At 36.4% G+C, this 23455-nt stretch overlaps 1 protein-coding gene across 1 annotated transcript; it reads right to left on the bottom strand.

The window, feature by feature from the left end:
* Nucleotides 1-11334: 11334 nt before the first annotated feature.
* On the bottom strand, nucleotides 11335-11769 carry LOC149390868 (uncharacterized). The gene has a single exon (XM_089619877.1). It carries the CDS (start codon nucleotides 11767-11769, stop codon nucleotides 11335-11337), a length of 435 nt encoding a protein of 144 aa, XP_089476003.1.
* Nucleotides 11770-23455: the final 11686 nt, after the last annotated feature.

Genomic DNA, 23455 nt, shown 5'->3' with positions numbered 1-23455 from the left:
AACATCACTTACTCTGGAGGGCAGTGTGCCCAGTGAAAAGGAAATTCACTATACGAAAAGTAGTTAATAGACAACAGACTTATATGAACGATCCCTGCTTCAACGCTCTTTTTCTATTAATACATGTGAATTCCAAATCAGTCTCCCTTTGAATTTGAGATCCCCTCAAGTCCACTCTCAAAACACTCTCTCAATGTTTGGTATTCTTCGATGTCGACGCACACAACTCTATAACATTTAATATGTCTGGAATAATAGTGTCTAAAGAATCAAACCAAACACATAACAAATTAGCTTCTTAGTTCGCTGATCTTGCACGTCTAAGAAACCTAGCCGTGTGAATGAATGTCTTCGTAGCTACTAAAGGTGAAACCTTCTGCTTTTATAGTAGTCAACACCTCTGGAAGTCGAAATAGGGTTTCCTTACCCATACACGCGAAGAGAACCAACGTATAAAGTCTTTCGCAAATCATTCCGGAGAAACATAAAACTTGCCAAAAATACAGTTCTGTATAAAGCAGCCAAGATGTCTCAATATATCCTGGAGCATGTTGCAATACATCTCTCCGAACAAACTTGCAATAACAAATAAGCTAACTTCACACGTAACAACAAACTACCCATTTGGCTATATTTTAGGCAAGCATTTCCAGAGCAGTACTCGTTAGAAAAATTCGCAGTAAAAAATATACATACACTCCAAATAGAGACTGGCAATTAACAAGTCCAAAATAAATGAAAAATTAACTACCTCTCCCCTTGATTACCTAAACCAAAACAAGGGGGCATAAGTCTGATAAACACACAAGAGTACTGAACAATGCAGTAGAAGCATCAACAAAAACATAACAAAGAGGTCTGAAAATAGTAAGGTATTTAACAGAAGAAAAGAGAGGCTGATGAACACACTACATCCCAAGTAAACATAGTCTTAAACAAACAGACGAGAGAACCTAAAAAAATGAGAACCATAAAATGCAGATAGTACACACTAGAACCAAATCATATAATGGGAGAGAGAGAACCATCAACCTCATCATCTTTTTCCTCATCAGCTTCCTCATTGTGATCTTCTTCTTCTTCTTCTTCTTCTTCTTCTTCTTCTTCATCTTCTTCTTCTTCCCTCGTTTCTTCAACTTCATCTTCTTCTTCTTGAGCATGAGGGGCATGCTGAGAAGTAGACGCACCATCAATTTGAGCAACCGAAGTCCCCTTGATCAAGCCTTCACAAACAGCTTTCCGGCGAGAAGAAATATAATCTCTTGGAGTGTAGAGACCTCATGAATAAGAGCTTTGAGAATATCACTCTACACAGTCTCTGTCAAGGGAGCCACACCAAGAGTTTCACTAGAAGCGATAAATGTCACATTAGAAAGCTTGACAATGTCACGAGCATGTTTCCCTTCAAACAATTTGTGACTCAAGGTAAGCTTTCCCGAAACTACTCCCATTACATCAGAGCTATGCACAATGTCCTTTTGAGTGAGAATGATCCCAGTAATCAAGGAGGGAGATCCAATAGGAAGCTTTACATCATATGAATCGCCATGATTCACCATGTGATCAAAGATGAATTCTTCAAAATCACGGGACCTGGCTGATGAGGTCAAGTCTCGCCGTGGTATGACTGGACCTTCCCCAGGTCTCGCCTGATCTTGGCCGGAGATTGGCTCTGCGACGATCATAAATGATTCAATTTCTCATACTCCGTCGCAATTTGTCTTTTTCAGAGGGTCGGATTTTTACCATACAACAACACTTATTCAATTTTAGTTAACATTGGATCTTGATTGTGATTAAACTCAGAATAATTTATCTTAAACTTCAATCGAAGTTTTTATTAATATTTATATTATATGAGTGTAGGATTGTGAGAGAAAATGATAAATTATTGAAGGGGGATTATTTTTGTCCAAAAAATGGAAGATACACATGGTTTTTTAAATTTTGACAATAAAATTCAAACATTTACTCATATGTTAGTAAAATTCTCGAAGTAATTCCAATTTAAAAAGGGAAAAAGAGAGCTTATTTGCAGTTATTTTTTTCTTTTTCCAATTGACTAAATATATATAGTATTTCTTCTAAAAAAATTACATATTAATTACAAGTGTCTAATTTATTACTCTTTATTGAAATAAAATGATTAAAATTTAATATTTTATTACAGGTTGATATTTCGGTTAATAAACCCGTAAACCATGTATTAATTATGAGTGCTAATTTATTACTGCACTTTCTCAATTATATAAATTTTATGAGCATGAATTTTTCCCCCTTCCATTATGAGCATGTTTTTTTTTTTTTTTTTTTCGCCTTCCATTATGAGCATGTTTTTTTTTTAGTATCAAAGAGTCGGTGCTGACAAACTGTCAGCTCAAAACTGCCATCTAATATTTAAAAAAAAAAAAATTAAAGAGGACTTCAATTGTATGTTTTTATTCCCATGTTAGACCAACTCGAACATAGATATGGTTTTTAACTAAAAATTTAAGAATATGCAAAAATAAAATTATTGCATTATAACTGTGATGTATCTTTTAGAGGAAAATAATCAATTTAGATATGTGGACCTTCTCTCTTCTTCATATTAATCTAAACATTTATTCAAAATTTAAAGTATGTATTAAACACATAGCTAATATGATTTTTTTTTCTAGTGGATTAATGAAAAGTGAAATATATAAATTAATATTAGATCTGTGGAAAAAATATGCAATATTGTTTATGAAATACACAAAATCTGAAAATCTAATATGACGTAAGAAGTTTGGTGAGCTTAGCATTTAGTATAATTCCCCCCCCCCCCCCTCTGATAAATAAAAGGGAAAAAAAAATTCATGTGATAAATTTATGGGATTATTGAAGAAATTAGCCATTCTAATTAGGATAATTATCCCTTATCTTATCTGAACTCAAGCTTTAGAGCAAAAAGATCTTTTTGGACCCATCAATATTCACTAGCTTAACTATGGACGGGAAGATGCGTATGATTCAGTCCAAAATTTGTAGATCCAGTTTCAAACCCAATATGTAGCGTGTCACTAATATATATAAAGTACTTGATTTAAAGCACGTATTTTGGGCTTTTATTATGTACGTCCAAAATGCAATTGTGATGTCTTTCATGAAGTTTAGCGTACTAAATGGAAATGAGCTAGTAGCAATTTTAATATTTTTGATCAAAATAAATTAAATTATATTTTTTTTTTGAATATTTTTACTAATAACTGTAGACTTATATATCTATAATTACTGTTATTTATAGACTTATAAGTCTACAGCTTATGATAGTTGTATACTTTGGTGTTTACAAATACTAGTAGAATTGTCCAAAAACATTGTTTTGTTTATTTTGGTCCAAAGTATCAAAGTTGCTACTATTTATGATAATTTCCCAAGACTAAATGTGCTTTTGACTACTGATATTGTATGATCCGAAAATAATGGCTAATCCAAGTTTTTTAGTTATGTTGTTGATGTGAATTCGTTTACTTTTGGATTACTTACTGGTAGACCCCTGAACTATAACATGATTAAAAGATAACCCCCGAACTAGAACACATTATACGTATTTTACACTTGTATGTTTGATGTATTTTTGAGTGATTTACATATTTGAAAGGCCAATTGGATGTTAAAGAGGTTAGGATAGCATCACATGACATAGAACAATTTTGAGGTGATTCAAAGACTTTCCGAACAAGTTAGAGCGGAATAAGAAACACAGAGTCCTATTCTACATGATTTTTTAGATTCTCTATTAAATATTACGGATGATATCTTCGCATCATTAGATAGAGCTTTTTTTAGCTTTCCAAAGCGTATTAATTTGAAAGAATCAAACATCGGAGCAAGACGTTATGGCTATTCTAAGCATCACTGCGCGCTGAGGACACTAGATAGAACACTCTGCGTGCCCCTTTTAAGCCCCGTTTTCCGTTTTTGACGGGTTTTGAACTTTTGATGAGAGCCAAGAGCCCAAATAGCTCTGAAAATCACCAAAAACTCTACTAATATTCATGAGAGAGAATAAATGACAATATCTTATTTCATTTTAAATATTATTCTCTCTAAATATTCATGAGAGAGAATAAATGACAATATCTTATTTTCTTTAAAGTATTTTTCTCTCTCATTTATTTAAACAACAGAAGAGAAAATATTGGTAAGTACCAATATTATGATGGACGAATTTTGACACACGGCCAAGAGGGAGTGACGCAATTCCTTGTGCTCAAATCCCAAAAATTCGACTTCCTCAGTTTGTGCAAGGCCCAGTTGCTTAAAACCTAATTAATTATTTATTTACTTGGTCCAACAATAAACAAATAAGTAATTGATTAATTATTTACTTGATCAAACAATAAATAAATAATAGATCAATTGATTATTTACTTGATCAAACAATAAATAAACAATTCTACTATAAACACTTTATTAATTCAGCAAATACCCATTTTCTGTATTTAATGCTGTCAATCACCATTACATTTTGTGAGATCTACAATAATGAAACACATTATTATTAGAGGTTCTTTATTCGTCTTATCGAAGCCGAATCGGGGACTATGGACCTAGTAATAGAAGCTTAACAAAACCGATGAAAAGACAAGAAAAGTCATTTATCTTTATCACATCGATACTCCACCTAGATATGCCATGACCGAGCTCTCCTTATACTAGAATTATATTTACTTATCGTGACGAGTGTCCGCTAATGTAGTCAGTTCGTGATCAAGATCCTCCAAGTTCAACCCGTATCAAGAAAGGTCAATTAATCCGTTATACATTTCTTGATACTTATATACCCTAAGCACTGTTGCTTCCTCAGCGAAAGATTCTTCCAAATGTACAGAGTTTGGAAGTACCGGCAATCTATCGGTTCTAGAATCAACCCTTAGGTGAGTGAACATTGACCTTCTTTTAGGAAGGCTGGATTCCGTATCTGTCAACCACTTCCCACTCGAATCATGCTCCGAAACTCCCAAGACATAAGTTGTGATTAGCATGATAGTAACCTTTTAGCGAATGAGTCAAAGAGCGCGGTAACATGATCACTTCAGGATTCAGATCAAGTCTCAGTGTGACCATCATAACGACCCCGGTTAGTGTGTCGTAACAGTACTTAAATGACACATCTACAACCAAAGTCTGTCCAGGTCGTGCACTTACCACAAGTGCAGAATGCTCGCACGTCGTGATCATATTTCACTAGTGTTCCACATATATGACTTTAGATACAGCTATTCAAACATGTATCAGTCATCGACCATGTTTTAGCTCACCGCCCAAACTCAGGTGCCCAGCACGGGACTCAGTTTAATACGGAGACTACAGATGATAATTGCTATTGATTCTGATATTCAGAGCTCAACCCATTAATCATATGATGCTAATAAAGTAAACCATTATTCTATTTAGTAATAATTTATAATGTATTCATTATCTCTCGTGGGCAAGAATTCCTAACAGTTACCTTGTTCATGAATTATAGAATTGTTTAATTGCTCGAGAGAAAATAAATAATCGTGCAAATGAATTAGATAACCGTAGTACATTCTTAGACTAGAGATAGGTAGGCTGCTAGGGAGTCGTGTGTATGTCCTTGAATGTAATGCTTGTTGTGTTTTTACGAATTGAGATCGAGAGACGATTTTCCGAATATTTACATAAATTGTTAAATGCTCGAGAGAGATTTAGCAATATAACTACGTGAGCGATGCCCAACATGTAATTCAGTTTAATACGTAGGCACTGTAGATGATAGCTGTTATCGATTGTAACTAGAAAACAACCCACTAATCAGTAAGGGTAATAAAATAAACTTCCTATTATAATCAGTAATAATTCCTGTTTATTTTATTATATTCAGTGGGTAATATTCCTAACATTGATGAGGGCACCTCTAGTGGCCAAGAACGATTGCTATAATTACCGGAATCTCGCGATCCACCTCTAAGCCGAGGACGTGGAAATCAACTGGGAATGTGAAATTGCCTACTTTGATAAGTACGTCATCCATGAAGCATCGCGGATGCTTCACCTACATGTTCTCCATTTGTTAATCGTGTGTGTAGGCTTGACGTCGCCGATCTCGAGCTTGTCAAATGTGGAAGATGACATTAAGTTGAAGCTTGCCACTTGGTCGCTCAATGCGTGATCGAAGTAGACTTACCCGATGGCGCATGGTCTAATGAACGTGCACAGGTCCTGCATCTACGGAGGAATCTGTCATTGGAGAAGCGCGCTATATTCATCGCTCAGCGTCACCATGAGCCTTTCTGGATATGGAATTGGTAGCATGTTGACGCGGACCGGTGGAGAAAGCTTGATCGCAAGTTTCTTCATCATGACACCTCTTCGTTGACCATCTTTAGGCTCCCGAGGGCAACGTTGCTCTGGTGAGTGATGACATTTCCTTGCTCCTCGGTCGCGAAGTGAGAATGAGAAGAGGCTCAGCCAGATTTCTTCAGTTGATATGTTAAGGATTTAAAATGTGTCACACAAATTTCTTGGGAATTCGGGATAGGATCTGAGCAGAAAGTGGTTCACAGATACGGAATCCAGCCTTCTTGTAAGAAGGTCAATGTTTACACACCTAAATATTGATTCCAGAACCGATTGATTGCGCGCACTTTCGTAGTAAGTACATATGAAAGAATCTTTCGCTAGGGAAGCAAGAATGCTTATGGCTCATATGTATCAAGAAAGGGATAACAGAATAATTGAAATTTGTTAATATGAGTTGAACTTGGAGGATTGAGCTCATGTACTGACTATATCAATGGACGCTCATATACATCGAGTAAAATATAATTCTAGTAATAAGAATAGTGCAATCTCGGCTCAACCTATGGAGTGACGCCGAGATTGACGAATCGAATCAATAAGAGAAAACATAGATTTCGTATATTTTTTTCGGAGTCGTAGGAGTTTCAGTTACTAGGTCTATAGTCCCAAATGTGGCTCTGATACGATGGATAGAGGTACTCGTAATAATTAAATAATTGATTACACTCTTACTACTGTAACTTGGTTTCAATTTCTTTTATATTCGTAATAAAGTATCTTACGAATAAGGTATCAATTGTTTAACTTCGGAATATCTCTTAGATTTAGATAGCTTATAAAAGAGTGATTTAAATCAACCCACAAAGTCCAATAAGGCTTGTGGTAGAGGTGTACATAGATGTACATGAGCCTTTGAGTTGTTTGATCAAAGCCCAATAGGAATGAGACTTTTCTCAAATAAGTAATAAATATTATGTATTAAATATGATCCTCTTTGATGATTATGTAATATAGTAAATTATTTAAGAGAGTATCATGAAGATATTCTCTGCTTTTCCTTTTATGAAATAGTATATTCTATTTTGAGAAACAAATAATATATTAATTCTATTATTTATTGAGAGTATCATAGAGATATTCTCTGTCTATTTATAGAATAACGCATCTCTTATTGTGAGAAATAAATAATATATTAATGATGTTGTTTAATGAGAATACCATGGAGATCAGATGTGAACTGAATATTTTATTTATTATAGTATCTTAAAGATATTTGATTTGTTCTATTCATAGAATAAATCTCTCACATTAATTAAAATAAGACAAATCAAGTAAGTACATATTCTATTTTGGTAAACTAGAAAGCTATAAATATGGGGCTTGAGGTAGAGGAAAATTCGCCCAAGAACCTTGTTCCTCACTAGGAATTTTTGGCAGCCCTTCCCCTATTGGCTTGGACGTTTTTTCTCTCTCTCGGAGTTGGAAAATTCGTTCATACTATCTCCCAACGAAAGAAAGATTTATTCCAACACCTTGTTGAAGTAATTAGTAAGAAAAGAGTTGACCCACACCTTGGTCTCTTTCCTTCCGAAGATAACATCTTGCAAGACTAAACCCGAGCTTGAAGGCACAAAGATCCAAGGAGCAAGGAGTCACAGAGGAATTTGAAGGCTTGAAGATCCAATGAGCCACCGAGGAATCCGAAGGCTTGAAGATCAGAAGCTCCAAAGAACCACCGAGGAGTCCGAGAGCTTGTAGATCTGAAGATCAAAGGAGCAAGGAGCAGTTGAGATTTGAAGATCACTGGAAGGTTTCCGCAAGAAGCAAGGAGATCCAAAAGCTAGGAGCCTGGAGGATCTATAGCTGAGCCGAAAGGTATGTAACTAAATCCTCTTATGGTTTGTGGTTATAATGTTTGCCCAATATTAGATCTATTATTGTTCTACACTAGTAAACATATTGTAATGGTTAAGAGATTGGTTACCCAATAAGAAGTATTGACATAATTTTTTGTGTTCAATACATGGGAAACGTAAGTAACCATAGGGAAGCAATTCAGCCATCAAATGACAATGGAGCGATCGTTCGTGTCCAATACTAAGAAATTTTGTTAATCCAAAAAGTCGTATTAGAGCGATTGTTTGTGTTTGGTATCAACTTGTGACTTCTAAACAATTGTTGTCAGAGCCATTGCTCTTGTATGATACCACCTTATTTCCCAATAATTGGTATCATAGAAATATTTATGTCTGATACCATATTTTCTTCCCAAAAATCGATGTGAAGAAGGGCGGCTAAAGCTGCGGTTCAACCGCGAGGATGAGTTGTTTGGGATCTACGATGCCAAAAAACTTGCAATGTTCAAAGAAGAGGTTCACCGACTCAAGCGGGAAAAAAGCCACACCTCAAAAGCCTCCTCGACTGCCACAATACCGGGGATCTAAATTTTTTTTTTATAGCGTAACTTCTTATTTTAGGTAGAAATTAGTGGGTGTGATTGTCTTGACTTGAATTTAATTTTAAATGCTTGCCTAGGAGACTGAAAGATTTTAAAATTATGCGTTGGGTTTTAGTTACGACTATTTGAGTGTGATTTGTTTGTTGTGTTTACCGCTTTTTGACCCCAATTTCTATGTCTCGAGAATCTTTAGGGAACCTTGATGAGTAGCTAGATTGGCTGCTTAAGTGAGAAAAATTGCAACACACTAGAACCCCCAACCCTTTATCGACGTGAAATTGAGTACTCGTTGATCTAGTAAGGAAGATTTAGGCATTAGGATTAGCCATTTCAAGCCTAAAAGCCTATCAATACTCTTGTGTTGGCTGTTTTTGTAAATGCAAAACTGATGTTCTCTATGATGTTGGAAACATCTTATAAAACGCTTTTTGTCTGCTTTACACGTTAGAGCTATGACGTGGTTTTTGCTGGAAGTCCATTTTATTTGTTTCTCTTCTGCGTTTTTCTGATCGTCCAATAAGAGCTCTGTGTGTGCATTGGGAAACCCTAGCCTAGGACACGATTCCTGATTGTCTTATAAAAGGATCGCTTTCTCTTTTGGGTAGAGTTACACATTCTAGTATCCTTATACAATCGTCATTGCCGATACTCTGTCTTGCTGAATGTGCATGTGTAACTCTGTTTTGATAGACCGCCATTATTGTTGATGTCGTTTCCGAGCCTTAACAATCACGAAGAAAATATAATATAAAAATTGTAAGTGTTTCTTTCGATTTATTAATGTGGATCCCGGAAAAACGTCGTATAAGAAACAAGAAATATTATTAAATGAATTTATCGAATAAATGAATAAAGAAAGTAAACTGTTTATTTATTTATTGGAAGCAAATACAAAAGGGGATGAGTTCGATTGGTCACCCTAGTCAATCAGCGAACTCACGACAAGAAATGTTGTGTTCAAAATTACAAAGGAAAAAAGTGCCTAAATCTTCTTGGGTTGATGAGATTAATACTCGGGTGAGGTGTGACATCTTCGGAGGCATGTGTAGTAGACTTTGTCCTTAAGTGCCTCATCCATCGCCACGTCGCTTCCTTGCTTGAATTGGGGGGGGGGGGGGGGGGGGGGGGGGGGGGGGGGAGTTGTCAACCTTCCGTGTCTATAAGCGAGATTTCGTCCCTTACGTTGAGCTCGACTTCGTCAGGACTAGTTGCAGAAGTGGGTTGAGTTCGTCAGGTTATTTGGGCCGGGCCCAAACGATCTCACTATTTGATATGTGAATAGTAGTAATTATTCGCGTTGTTTAATGATTTTCTTTTCTGATGTTGGGCTATTCGGTCCAAATTTCCGAATGTTCTTGGGCTGAGTTTATACCCCTACAATCAGCCCCCAGTATGTTTAATATACATTTTTATAAATATTAAATATATTAAAAGGGATAACAGAGGTTATATCATCCGATTTTTGTGGTGGAACCTTATAAATCGAAATATTGACTTCACGCGTTCTTTTACATGTGGCGCTAACCTGGTGGTTTCGATGCGTCCGTTAGGGTTGTCTCATGATTCGAGGGATAAGATTTGATTTGATTTTTCAATGATGAAAATATTTCGGGAAGTGGGTTATAACCATATGATATAAAAGATTTGAAACGTCATTTCGAATTTTATTTGTTATATCTGCTGAACGAAAGAAATTCGAGTAAGTCTATCTAGCTTTTCTTTTTCACTTTTACTTTACTGTTTCATTGGATTGCTTTATCTGTTATTTCTACTATGTTTTTAAATCAACTCCGCTCGTATTTAAAACTATCGTTTTTAATTATATTGGGCCCGTATGTTTTAGGTGTTTATTATTTTATTTTTAAAAAAATTAGCGAGAATTGGTATCCTTGCATTATTATTTTTTAGTGACCTCTGTGGTCTTTAATATTTATTCATCGATCTTTTTTTTTTCTTATGAATATGTGATTGTTTGTGATTCCATTTCTTTTCTGATCTAAAAAAATGATTTATTTTCCCAGTCAGTTTAGTTTTAGAATGCTAACATTTTTCAGCCAAGTGAGAAATGTTTATTGAATTTTGAGACTAAGTTGCTAAGTCTTTTGTGTTTGAATGAAAGTTATGGTAGACACAATTTTTTTTTTCTTCGTATTACTTTGTATCGGTAACAAGTCGTCTTTAGGTTATCGAGTAGGAGTAATTGCTTAAGTGCTATCGACTTCGACTTCGGCATGACCCCATGGCGTATATCACTTTGCCCCTTACGCCTCATAAAAAAGGGGAAGATCGATTTTGAGGCGTGATTGGAATTCGGCTCTTCCTTTCACGCGCCGCTGGATTTTAGCACATTGCATACATCGGGGGTTGATTCCCGCTTAAATTAGCAATATGCGAGGTTCGAAGCCCGAGGTGGTTCAGAATTCGACTTTGGTACCACGTGAACTTTATTGGTTTAGGTGGGGGTTGTACCTAAGAATTTAGGTTTCCTACGTACCCTATCATAGGGATTAAGACATTCATAGTTTGGTTTTTTGCTATTTGTAGCGTTAGTATGTTTTTAGGTTGATTAGATTCCACGATCTTCAGACAGGCATCCTGCCGAGTGTCTCGATCTCAAACCTTTGCGAGTTCACATTTTCGTTGTAAAATCTAGCAACTGACAGTCTATATTGGGAAAGTCTGATCAGTGCTTGCTCTCGTTTTTCTTCCAAGAAATCTAGGGAGTCCCGGAGCGACGGATCATTCTCGCTTTCGTTTTTGTGAGTCCGCATTGTTCTTAGGGTTTGCACATTCTGCTCGATTGGGATTACGGACTCGACGCCATGTACTAAGTAAAATGGGTTTCCCCGGTTGCTCATCCCGAGCTTGATCGATATGCCCAAAGTACTCCTGGCAACTCCTCTGCCCAACGTTCTTTCTTGACCGTAAGTCGTTTTTTTAATCGAGCTGATGATAGTTTTGTTTGCTGCTTCGGCATGTCCGTTTCCTTGAGGATATCTTGGGGTCGACATCCTCATTTTGACATTATTGTTGAAGCAGAATTGTTTAAGTTTTTTTTGGAGATGATCTGTGCTTCGTTATCCGCTACGATTTCTCACAGCGTTTCGTGGCGACATATGATGTTTTTTCAGATAAAAGACTGCACGTCAGAGTCTTTGTCCAGGACGAAGGCACCCGCTTTGACACATTTTGAGAAATAGTCACTCAAGATCAAAAGGAAGCGTAGTCCGCCTGGGCAATGGGCATAGGACCCACGATATCCATAGACCATTTCATAAAGGGTTACGGGGCCGTGATCGATGACAACTCTTCCGCAGGTTGTCTGATGTTGGGGGCATGTGTTGGAATTGGTCGCAATGCCTCGAGTGATTTTCGCAGTCAGCGAGCATTGTGGGCCAAAAATACCCTTGTCTTTTTATTTTTATGGGGAGAGATCGTCCTCCCACGTGGCTTCCACATTCCCTTCATGTACGTCGATGAGGGTTTTTTGTGATTCAGCTTTTTCGACGCATCAGAGGTATGGGCCCGAGAAACTTCTTTTGAAAAGACCGTCGTCGATGATACAAAACCTCGCGCTTTTCTGTTTGAGTTTGCGTCGTGCTGGCTTATCGGCTAGGGCTGTAACAGTGGTTATGTAGTTGAAGATTTCCTCTCTCCAATACCCTCTTCCATAGTCATTATTGCATTAATAGTGATGGCTATGGAAGGTTGTTTTATCGTTTATACCTTTATGATTCATTTGAGGTCCGGATCCGAAGTGGATGCTATAGCAGTGAAGGCGTCGCATAGGTGTTTTCTCCTCTAGGGATTCGGGTGAGCTTAAACTTGTCGAATTGATTTTCTTAGCTTTTGACGACTCTAAGGTAACTTCCATCCGATCGTCTCGTGCTTCATATTCCCCTGAAAATTGGCTAGCTACGAGTTGCAAATTACAAAAGGCTTGCACTAGTCTTGCGTCGACGCTCTCGCTAGCTGTAGTCCGGTAATGAGCGCTTCGTACTCGGCTTCGTTGTGTGATGCGGAGCCGAGCCTGAAGGATTGTTCGATTATCTCTCCGTGTTGGGGAGTTAGGTGCATCCATACCCCGATGCCTTGCTTTGACGATGATCCATTCACTTTCAAAGACCATGTTCCATTGGAAGCTCTGACTACGGGGTATTCTTTAGGGAGTTCTACTAGGAAATCGGCCAAGATATGAGATTTGGCGCATGTGCTTGTTTGATATTCGATGTCGTAGTCGCTAAGTTCGACAACCCATTTAGTCACTCTTTCAGATTGGTTAAGAGTATGAAGGAATGACTTAAGTGGTTGTGTAGTCATTACGATTATAGTATGAGACTAGAATTATGGTCTTAATTTGCGAGCCGCCAAGAATACCGCCAATGCTAACTTTTTCATAGCGGGGTAATGTGTTTCTGCATCGACTAGCGACATGCTTACGTAAAATGTAGGTCGTTGATTCCTGAGGTCTTCCCTTACTAGTACTTTTCTTACTGCCGCGTGGGACAAAGCGATGTAGAGAAATATGGGCTCTCTCTCGACTGGTTTTGTAAGTATTGACAGAATGACTGGGTAAGTTTTTAATTCTTGGAATGCCTTTTCGCATTTTTCGTTCCACTCTGATTTTTTATTTCCTTTGAGGAGTTGGTAGAATAGAAGGCATTTATCTGTGGATCTTGAGATGAATCGATTAAGTGCGGCTATTATGCCGGTTAATCTTTGCACCTTGCGTCTATTTCTGGGGGATGAAATTTCTCGTAGAGCATGTAGTTGGTCTGGATTTGCTTCAATCCCTCTTTGGGTCATCAAATTCCCGGGGAATTTCCCAGAAGACACGCTTAACGAATATTTAGCTGGATTAACTTTCATCTGATACTTGTTAAGTATCGTGAAGCATTCTTCCAAATGCCATATGTAGTCTGTTTCATGTAGAGATTTTATTAATATCTCGTCGATGTAAACCTCCATAGTTTTTTCTATTTTTTCCATGAACATTTCGTTCACCAATCGCTGGTAGGTTGCTCCTGCATTTTTTCGTTCATGAATTTCAGAATTGATTTTGTAACTAAGTTTTTAAATCATGTACTTTTGTTATTCCAAACATAGACCACCTAGTTATGTTTATTTATATAACTAAGTTTTTGATCTCTTACTCTCTTCGAATGGGAGACGAAGCTCGGTGAAAAATTTGCAAAGCTCCCTATTCAAGATCGAATTCAGAGTCGTATAATTTTTGGTATTAGAAGCGCTCGTCATGTGGGCTATCTCAATAAATACCAAAGCAAGATTAGAAGCATTTATTGCGATGAAAATATTGTTATTGAAGGAAACCTAGGATGTATGATCATCGCTTTACAATGAAAGCTCACAACCAATAACCCGATCATCAAAATATGACGCACAACGAAGGGGCGGTGGCTACGACAAAATTGTTGTGAACTTCAGACTCAAATAAAAAAGCTATAGGCAAAGAACTCCTAAATCTAGGCGATTAGGTCCCCGATGGCGGAGGTGATTTGTGAGGCATGATGAAGATTGGCAATCCACCGGGACTGCATGATACTAACTGTTAGGAATTCTTGCCCACAAGATGATTTTATTTGTAATTATTAATAAAATAAAGTTCGACATTCATTATATATTTGAATTGAAAGTGGTTATTTGTTATAAAAGATTTATTAAACATTCATCAGTCCGTAATCTCCGTATCAGACTGAATGGCATGCTGGACATCCGAGTTCGGGCGGTGAACTAAAACATGGTCGATGATTGATTCATGTCTGGATAGCTGAATCTATAATCATATATGTGGAACATGAGTGAAGGTTGATCACTTAGCGGGAGCATTTGGCACTTGTGGTAAGTATACGACCTGGACAGACTTTGGTTGTAGTAGTGTCTTTGAAGTAACGTTTCGACAAACTAGACGGGGTCGCTACGATGGTCACAGTGAGACTTGATCTAAGTCCTGAAATGATCACGGACTTCTAGGACATATCTCCGGGTTCTTTTACTCATTTTGTTAAAGGCTACTGAGATGCTAATTAAACTTATGTCTTCGGAATTCGGAATATGATTCTGAGTAGAAAATGATTCACAGATACGGAATCCACCTAACTGAAAGAAGGTAAATGTTCATTCACATAAGGGTTGATTCCAGAACCGATAGATTGCGCGCACTTCCGAACTAAGTAACGTTCAGAAGAATATTTCGCTGGGGAAACAACGATGCTTAGAGAATATAAGTATCAAGAAAGGTATAACAGAATAATTGACCTTTCTCGATAATGGTTGAACCTGGAGGTTCTTGATCACGAACTGAATATATCAGTGGACACTTGTCACGATGAGTAAATATAATTCGAGTACAAATGAGGGTTCAGTCTTGGCTTACATAGTGGAGTATTTAACCAAGATTAAACGAATCGATGGAAAAAGAGAAATGATTATTTCTTCTTTTTCATCGGATTTGGTAAACTCATATTACTAGGTCCATAGTCCCCGATTCGGCTCTGATAAAGACGGATAAGAACTCTCTGGTAATAATGAATATTATTATTACAATCTCATAGCTGTAACTTATTTAGCAGCATTCATTTGGAAATTTGTCTATTTGCTGAATTAAATATTTATTATGGAAATAATTATTTATTGTTAGATCAAGTAAATAATTAATTGAATTTTAAGTTGGGCCTTATGGACACTGTAAAATTCGAAATTCCTTGTCCCAGTACTAGTCATGTTTGGCGCCTACCTTGGGTAGAAAATACCCAATATTCTCTCTTTAATTAGTTGCTAGATTTGTGGAAAAGAAATCAGGTAACTAATGAAATAAGAGAGAGAATAATAATGGTAGAGATAATCTCTCTCCATTAAATAAGGAAATAAGATATTGTCCTTTATTCTCTCTCATAATAATTTTCTTATATCTAGGAGAATAATAATGGTAGATATATTCTCTCGATTAAATAAGGAAATTATTTAATGTCATATATTCTCTCCTTATATTTATTGTCATATATTCTCTCCTTATATTTAGGAGAATATTTAGAAGAAATATTTTCCTATATTCGCTCAACAAATATAATATTTTATATTTTGATATAAAATAAAATCCTAGATACTATTCTGATGGATGAGAGAAAAATAGGATTCATGAGATGAGATCCAAGGGCTGAGAATAAATCCACTAGTGTGAACACAATAAAATGAAATAATATATTCTAGAATATTCTAGAATATCTCCTTTTAACTGCTATAAATAGGGGACTGATGAGAAACAAAATTGAACCAAAACAGTATTAAAAAGTTTGGCCTCATCTCTTTGGTTTTGCCGAGACTTTGCTTCTTCCTCTTCCCATCGGAATTGCTTCAATTCCATTCTTAGAAATAAGAGAGAAAGATCTGAAACACCTCGTTTCAAATCTAAGTGAGATCAATAATCGTTGCCTACTCATTATTCTTATCTTCCTCGAAGATTACGTTTAGGAAGACTATGGTGTCATCAACACGTCTAGAAGGAATCCGAGAGTTTCAGAATCATCCCGAATGTCTGATTGTGAGGAGTCTTTCATAGACTAAAGACGGATTGTGAAAGCTGGAAGGTTCGGTTCGTGAGCCTAAATTTGTAAGTCTTTTGAACTTTTCATTAAATTTATCGGTTGCTTGACATATTGCGTTTTCTCTCACTAAATAACGTAAATCTAGATCTTGTTTAATTAATAACCATGTTTTAATCAGCTTATGATAGCATAATTAATATTTTCTGCATTTAAATGGTTGTTTGAGGTGCAATAATCATCAACAATTCTCTCTCTCTCTCTCTCTCTCTCTCTCTCTCTCTCTCCCTCTCCCTCGGAATTCCGTGATTCCATTCTCATAAACACGGTACGATCTGAAGTCATAAATTAGAGTCGTAGTGAGATTCAGAGTGTGCTTACACTTTCTTCTTATTCGTCTAGGAGACTACGTTTCGGAAGACTAAGGTGTCATCATCATCCATGACCACGAGAGTACCCGGAGATCTGATCATGGGAGCTAAAGCTAGAAGATCGAGTTATTGGAGCTTAGAACGGGATCTTGAAGAACTCGATTAAAGTTTCTGTAACTGAGGAGAAACCCGTAAGTTTTTCTAATGACTCTTCTGTTTGATTCAGTTGCTTGATATTGCTCTCATGCTTAATATTAATTAAAGTAAATTTATATCTTTTTATATAACCTTAATTAATTAGCTAAGTAGCGTAATTAATTATTTTCGCATGGTTATATGTGTGCATAATCACCTACACTAACAATAATTTAAGAGGTAGAGGCCTCAGTGTTTTTTTTTTCAATACATGAATCCAATATCCAAAACATGGGGTTTGAGGATTTGGGCCAAACGGGCTCGCCAACTAGGGGGCCGAGAGTGAGCAAGGGCTGGAGGCGGCAGTGACTGCTCAGACAACGACAAACTCCGCGAACAAAAACCCCAGTGTATGAGTTTTGGATCCGCGGCGGTGAAGGATACTTGGACAACGCGGTCCACTAATCAAATGAGTTGTCGAAGGAGGGTGATTGAAGGCTGCAGGTGGCTTCTCTGGGCGGAAAATATATAGACAAACATGAAATTCATGTTCTTGGATTTGATATTTGCGTTGCTGAAAAATGCTCGAATAATGGCGGGGTTACAAAATAAACAAAATATTCAGTTTTGTTGAATATTTTGGGACGAGAATTAAATAGATCATAAATAATAAGAATATTTCCCGTCCAAGCAAATTGTCTAAACACATTATAAAATTGCTTGAAGATTGTTAGATAATATGTAATAAAATTTACTGGAACTAGATATTCTGCGAATATAAATAAATAGATAAATAAATAAAGGAAAATAATAATTAAAACCATAGACACATATTATGAAAAAATAAAAAATAAGAAAATAAAATAATTCCTAGATAAACCTTAACTAATAAAGAAAATCATAAATAAAAAAGTGACTAGACTAGTTTGGCAATTTTTTTTTAAAGATTTATATCGCTTTTTTATGTGTGCTAGATTTAATAAGCGAAAGCCTCTTAAGATACAACCACGACTAACATGAATTGCGTACCACACTGTCTAACTCCGAAGAACTAGAATCAAAGAATTACGACCGCGACTATAATAGAAGACAATAATTTCTTGAGGATGGAAAAAAGTTTATATTTTTTAACTTTGATATGTTCAAATGAGCAATCGGTGTCTTTTTATAGGAGAGGAAGGTATCACTTACAACATCCATAATTAATACTCTAATATAGCATTTAACGTGGCTGTGGTTACAAAGAATTATAACGTTTCAAACGCTCACCATTAAAGCATGATCGGTTACAAAAACCACACCATTTAATATAAATATTATTTTAATAATATTCAACAATTAGGAAGAAAATTTAAAATATTAGTTATGCCCTTCCCAACCGATCCGACCCAATATGACCAGACGGCGACTCACGTGCGTGTGTCTGGTTGCAGAGATTGGCTTGTGTGCTTCATATTCTACAAAATTGGTCACCATTATAAGCTAAAGGCTTACCCAAATTGGTCATATATGTACAATAAAATCCATATATCGCATTTATGCGAGACCTTTATACCTACACACCCAACTATAACACATTTATTTTCCATCACAATATTTTGATATTTTTCAACACATTTTGAAGCAATTTCTCATACAAATTAGCTTCAGTTTTGACAAGACAATAATCGATCCTATACTTTCGCAAAGAGGATCATTAATACTATGAAATGTTAACTATTATGAACAGATATTAAATACTCTTTTAATATGAAATGTTTCAACAATGTCACTCAAATTGAGTTGGTGTATAAGAAAATCAATTTGCATTATTGACAAATCAAAGTTGTAATGCCGACCATGAGAAAATGGCTAAAATGGCTTGTAAGTGATTATGAGTTGTAATTGTGCGCTTGAACCTATACATGCACATTCAACCTAGAGGAGTTTAGGGTTAATCATGAAAAGATTCGAGTATATTAGGGTAAATGATGTCTCCCACATTAACTTTTTTTCCCCTTTCGGTTGACTCGCGTAGATTTTTGTTAAGTTTTCGTAATTAATTGGTCCTGTTATTAGTTAACTTTTAATATATATATATATATATATATATATATATATATATATATATAGCCCACCTTCATTCTTAATTTCTTATATCCCAATTGTTGGTTGGTAGCGCACTAATTAAAACTACACCTTCCTTTACAATATATATATACAATTTTTTTTTGCCCTTTATACACAAACAAACGCCCACAATAGAAGTACTATAGACGGATGTCTAAAGCAAGGTTTTAAATCCCGGGGGAACCGGACGGGAATCGGTCCGGTTCCCCTTTTTTTGAGCTCCCCGGCACCGGAACCACCAAAACCGGAAGTTTCTAGTGGTTCCGGGGGAACCGGACCAGGATCCGGGTAGGAACCCAGTTCCCACTTCCCGGTCCGATCCAGTTAAAAAAAAAACAAAACCGGGTATAAATACCCGGTTTACCTAAAAAAAAAATTTGGGACGGAAAGCTCGAGACCAAAACCCGCCGCGACCCACACCAAAATTTCCAACTTCCCGACCGGATCCCGCCACCTCGCCCAGTTCCCGACGCGCCGAAGACCAAATCTGCCCAGATCCCGCCGGTAACCCCTTTCCCGGTAAGCTTCCCGGCCAAATTTTATTTTTTAGATGATTTTGAGTTTAAATCTTGAAATTTCTTGATAATTTTTGAAGATTAAGTATAAATTGATAGTTGTGAACATTGATGTAGTGTTGATTTAATTTTGTGTTGATGTTTGTAATTTTTTTGTATTTAATCCGAATTATTTGGTAATTTTGTGATTAGTTAGTGATGATTACAGTTATGATGAACTTGTTTATTGATTTATGAAGAAATTTTGTGACTTGTTTTTAATTTTAGAGTTTTTGTTCATGATTCTAATTTTTTTTATTTAATCCGAATTATTTGGTAATTTTTTGATTAGTTAGTGATAATTAAGGTTATGATGAACTTGTTTATTGATTTATGAAGAAATTTTGTGACTTGTTTTTAATTTTAGAGTTTGTGTTGATGTTTTTAATTTTTTTGTATTTAATCCGAATTATTTAGTAATTTTGTGATTAGTTAGTGATGATTAAGGTTATGTTAACTTGTTTATTGATTTATGAAGAAATTGTTATGAATTGTTTTTAATTTTAGAGTTTGTGTTGATGTTTATAATTTTTTTGGTAATTAATCCAAATTATTTAGTAATTTTGTGATTAGTTAGTGATGATTAAGGTTATGTTAACTTGTTTATTGATTTATGAAGAAATTATTATGAATTGTTTTTATTTTTGGAGTTTGTGTTGATGTTTATGATTTTTTGTAATTAATCCGAATTATTTGGTAATTTTGGGATTAGTTAGTGATGATTAAGGTTATGTTGAACTTGTTTATTGATTTATGGTATATTGTTATGAATTGTTTTTAATTTTAGAGTTTGTGTCCATGTTTATAATTAATCCGAATTATGTTGTAAATGTTATTTGTTAATTTGTAGATTACAAGTTGCAAGAATGTCGGCCCCCGACCTAGCTAGGAGGTATTGCACACCCATTCCCGGAAAAAGTAACGGCCACCAGTGTATATTTTGCGAGCACATTATGGGAGGTGGCAGCATCACGAGAGTGAAAAACCACCTAGCCCATGTAGACCCAACGAGGAGTGTCAAATTCTGTGAGAAAGTCCCTCCTGAAGTGAAAGCAGAGATCATCGGTATCAATTGGTCCTCAAGGCACAGAGTCATCTTATGATGACGGATCTTCCAGTTACAACAACCAGAACTCCTATGCATCAACTTACGCTCCCGAAACGGTGCGACCAGTTCCAGGTTATCCCCTCCACTCCATGTCTGTTGCTTCATCTCAGTATGAGTACGACTATCACTTGGACAGGTACTTTCGTGCATGTGCTCATTATATGACTTGGTATAATTACTGTATGACCGCTGCATACGGTCGCTTTGAGTAGTCATTTGTATCCCTCCTATGTTGAATTTGTTGAACAATAGTATTTGGTGGATTGTGTTAAACTTTATCATTTTGGTTATTAAACTTACTTTTTGTTGTGTTTGTAATTTGGTATTGTGTTGAAACATTCTACACTATTTTTAATTTTATGAATTTTATCCTACGTACTTTGTATGGTTTTTTTTTTTTTTTTTTTTTTTTTTTTTTTTTTTTTGTATATTTCTTTTATGAATTCCCCTCGGTAAATACGGTATTTGACGGTATTCCTCTACGGTAACGGTAAGTTCAACGGTACCGGTTTTTTTTTCCCGCTTTCCCCGGTATTCCTTTACGGTACGGGGGATTACCAGTAAATTCGAAAGCTCGGAACGGTAACGGTAACGGTATTTTGATCCTTGGTCTAAAATAAGAAATTTTTTGAGGTGTATATCTACATTAGAAAAGGGCTTTGCTAATACCATGGTCTACAAGATTTCCCTTTTTCTCCACTACTACCATGTAATATTTACATTAGAAAAGGGCTTTGCTCTGTATTTAAGGTCTTGCTTTGCGTTATTTGAATATTGTACTTTGATACGTTGATGAACTTTACTGTCTATTTCTAAAACAATAACAAGACTTCACACACACACACAAACATTAGTGTGTATATATATATATCATTTAAATAGTATAAATTACAAATAAATTATAAGCAATGGGAACGCGAAGTCAATAATGGTTTGAATAAGAAATACAAGATTTCCACTTGGTTCAAATAAAAAAGTAACATTTATATGCATGTATGTATGGTCATTTGTATCTGAAGTTTGGTGGGGCTGTTTTCGCATAGTGAATAGTTCCCCACCTAAGGTTGTTTGTAACTTTGTATGATCATGTTTGAATCCTAATCAACGTGGACCCATATATAACTATACAATTAAAGTAATATTTTTTTTTTTGGCAAAAGTGAAGGCTATAATTTTGATTTCTGGTTATGTGATGCGTGGTCTCTCAATATTACTGGCAGGATATTGTTATTCTTAAATGGAACGTTATATAAATATAAAGGAAAAAAATGTCGAGAGACAATCGTCCAATTTTATTGTGATGCGGCCATTAGCTAAGGACGTTATTGAGTTTAATAGCAAGGTGTGTCACTACTACAAATGTGGGCATCAGGTGCGGCAAAAGTCGCACCTGATGCCCAAAAAGTCGCACCCGATAGTACTATCGGGTGCGACTTTAGGTGCGCCTAAGTCGCACCTAAAAGTCCACAGCTAATACTATTGGGTGCGACTTATCGCACCTGAAGTCGTGTGAGATCTATGGTCAGCTACATCATAGGTGGACGGCTCAAGATTAGCCATGTCAGCAAGGCAGTTAGGAATAACTGTCTCAGATCTAGTGCTGAGCTATAAGTACTAGAAGGCTAAGTCTTGAACGATCATCAGATTCATTCGTGAGAAACAAACAGAAAAGAATAAGAGAGTATCATTTGAGAGAGTTTTCTAGAGAGAGAAGAACGAGATTGGGATGTCTGTTCTTAGGGAAACACTTGAGTGATTGGTGTATTGAGGAACGATCGGACTGTGATCGGACTCAGGGTTATTCTTTGGGATTCAGTTTGTGTGTGGATTCTCGCGTGTAATTGTTTCTGAACATAGTGGAGTTTGAGTTCTCGTGCCCTAGCTGGAGTAGGATCGTATTGATCCGAACCAGGATAAATCCTCTGCGTCGTTTTCTTTCTTCATCTGTTCTTGGCGCTCAATCTCTCTCGATTGCTTGCGCAGGAAGTTATTTCGTTGTTTGTGTTTTGATCTGTTTTGCTGTGCGATTTCTGATTTTCCGTGTTGTTTACTCTAACAAATTGGTATCAGAGCCTTCACTTTCTTATCTTAGTTTCAGAAATCTATAGCTGTCTCTTCGCACCGACGGTCCTGGAATTTCAACTTGAAGAATCCCTGATCAAGATTCAACAATGTCGAACCCCAAGTCCGATATCAAGAAGTTTGATGGCAAGAACGATTTCATCTTGTGGAAGATAAAGATGGAAGCGCATCTCGGAAATCTAGGGCTTGACGAAGCCCTGAAAGGAGAATCCAAGATGTCAGAATCCCTGATATCAGATCGAAAGCAAGAAATTATGAAGAAAGCCAAGAATGCGATCATCTTGAGTCTCAGTGATCAAATCCTGAGAAAGGTGGTCAAGGAGCCCTCAGCGGCGGGAATGTGGCTTAAGCTCGAGTCACTGTACATGACGAAGACTCTACCCACGAGGATCTATCTAAAGCAGAAGTTCTACAGCTTCAAGATGAATGATCAGAAGTCAATCGATGAAAATGTGGACGAGTTCACCAAGCTCGTCTCCGATCTTGAGAATCTTGATGTCAAGATTGATGACGAAGATCAGGCCATCTTCTTACTCAATTCTCTTCCTAAAGCTTATGAACAATGATGTGATACACTCAAGTATGGCAGAGAAACACTAACACTCGATGAGGTTGTTTCTGCAGCTTACTCTAAGGAGCTTGATCTCAATGCCAACCCCAAGAACGCTCGAGCTGAAGGACTCAACGTGAGAGGAAGGACTGAGAAAAGAGAAAAGGGAAAGAAGTCTAAATCAAGATCGAAGTCCAAGTCAAAGACTGTCTGCTGGAACTGCAACAAGGAAGGT

The sequence above is a fragment of the Urtica dioica genome, chromosome 7 (genome assembly GCF_054948205.1).
Source record: "Urtica dioica subsp. dioica isolate 48M chromosome 7, U.dioica_male_clone48M_v1_H2, whole genome shotgun sequence".
Classification (NCBI taxonomy): domain Eukaryota; kingdom Viridiplantae; phylum Streptophyta; class Magnoliopsida; order Rosales; family Urticaceae; genus Urtica; species Urtica dioica.
Note: the sequence above shows the minus strand (reverse complement) of the source record. Positions and strands in the feature narration are given on the sequence as shown.